Source organism: Trachymyrmex septentrionalis, unplaced genomic scaffold (genome assembly GCF_001594115.1).
Source record: "Trachymyrmex septentrionalis isolate Tsep2-gDNA-1 unplaced genomic scaffold, Tsep1.0 scaffold56, whole genome shotgun sequence".
Taxonomy (NCBI): Eukaryota; Metazoa; Arthropoda; class Insecta; order Hymenoptera; family Formicidae; genus Trachymyrmex; species Trachymyrmex septentrionalis.
In genome coordinates this window covers 1,456,856-1,458,827 of record NW_017305735.1, presented here as the reverse complement: position 1 = coordinate 1,458,827, position 1,972 = coordinate 1,456,856, and the positions used below count along the sequence as shown (strand labels likewise).

The window sequence follows — 1,972 nt, the reverse complement described above, 5'->3', positions numbered from 1 at the left end:
TAATACATATATATTATTTTATTTGAAATTTATAATAAATTCATGTAAAAACTTCACTGAAATTAATAGATGAAAAATTGTATCAATTTGTATTCATTGATTTATATTTTTAAAAACTAAATGTGCGTATAGCGCATTTAATTATTTTATATTTTTAATAAAAAGTAAAAATCTATCTTTTTAAACATATTCATCATTTGAAAAATATTTCATCATTTTGATCATGTTTTCATCAGAAAACATAAATATAAATTGATCGTTATCCTTCTGTACTTTTCATTAAAAAACAACGAAAATGAATACTTTTGCATAATAAAATGAAACAATTCAAAATGCCTTTTTTTCAATTTTTTGTAAGTGATTTCATCCTATTCGTGAAGAGTAGAATCCGTTTTCTCCACACAAAATTCACATCCACGTTTCGCAACAAGACACACACGCATGAATTATCGTTGCACGTACACTCCGCAGCGTGTTATTCACAGGGAGGTAAGTTGATAAAAAGGGGGCGATGTGAATTGAATCATAAGCACTTTTACCGAGACACTGCAAAAATTTTATCCTTTTCTTGTGAGAATGTGACGTGATCGCACTCACCTGCGAGGATAAGCAGCCACATGGTGAGAGCGAGTAAGTGACGGAATTGCCGAGCGAATGTTTGGTGGAAGTGAAGTGTAGTGGCTTTATAGTCCGAGGGAAAAGGCCGCGCCCGTGGTTCGCAGACCAAGTGGGGTTCTCATATCCGCAACTTTTCCGCAGTCTATCTTGCACTCGACTGCACATTCGGCACATATAGGCGCAAGTCCCGCCATTGGACTCCTTCATTTTCCTTACTTTCTATTATTTGCCATTTGTTTGGAAAACTGGATCTAAATTGAAGATTAGTTTTGGTATTCTAATATGGTAACTCTTAACAAAATAGAAGTTAGTACAACAACCGATCATCCTTATTCATTACTACTGTACAAGACCCAAGATCACAAAATAAGACAAAATTATGAAGAAGACAATATAGATTTAATGTATATATGACTAAATCCTCTTTTGTTTTGATTTCTGAACAAGATCGGTACCGTGTTATATCGCAATCGTTCGCCATGCAACCGTACTCATTTCCACCAAGCTTCCTCCTAAGACTTTTCTCATAGCGTGTCGTAGGTTGTATAAGTTAAACGCGCGCTATGCACGTGTACATGCGAATTAGTATGACTAAGTGCACATAAAAGACCAACACGAACGGCTGCTTTTTTTCGTTATTCGTTGTTGGAAAGACAATCGGTCGGAAGAAAAACAGCTTAGGACCACTTCGATCAACTCCGATTAACTTTAATTGACAATTAGTCCATTGGAATTGGTCAATTACATCTGTCATTGACAAAGACGATTGGTCAATTCCAATGAACTATTTCGTTGATTAAAATTAATCAGGATTAGTCGAAGTGGCCCTTAGATATATTAAATGAATACATACCTCCGAAACCGCTTTCGATTCCTCGCGCGAATGACTATAATATCTATATAATTTAGAGAAAAATTGAATATTTTATTTAAATATATAAATATACATATATATATATATAAAATATATATATCCTCTCCAATGACCTTCACCTTGACATATATTGTCAAGGTTATGACCTTAAAAAGATTTTAATCGTTCATTATTCATCAAAAAGTTATTAACAAGAAAAGTATCATAAACATTTTATAATTTTCTGACGTGTCCTAGGCAGGAAGAGAGATGGGGTGGATCTCGCTTCGAGTGGAAAGTCGGACCCCTAGACAGGAAGATAGAATCTCGTTACTATGTGTATAGGATAACTTCGGCAAATACGCCGTGCTAGGATTTACGCTGCAAAAATCAGAAAAAATAGAAAGAGTGGGGGTAATTTTCTCGCAACTACTCTGTTACATGTCTTTATGTTATATTAATATAGTGTTACAATTTCAGTTTCTTATTGTTAATGTTAAT

The 1,972-nt window shown here is 34.0% G+C and overlaps 1 protein-coding gene across 3 annotated transcripts in view; it reads right to left on the bottom strand.

The window, feature by feature from the left end:
- LOC108752152 (PERQ amino acid-rich with GYF domain-containing protein 2-like) overlaps window positions 1-670 on the bottom strand; it is a 14,468-nt gene extending 13,798 nt beyond the window's left edge. For 2 of the 3 annotated variants that reach the window (XM_018492813.1, XM_018492814.1), the window contains exon 1: window positions 598-647. In XM_018492813.1, coding sequence (XP_018348315.1) covers window positions 598-619 — 22 coding nt within the window. In that variant the 5' untranslated portion in view covers window positions 620-647. Of the gene's footprint in view, window positions 1-597 lie in introns of all 3 variants that reach the window. The other variant, XM_018492815.1, reaches the window with a different exon arrangement.
- Between the last annotated feature and the right edge of the window lie 1,302 nt (window positions 671-1,972).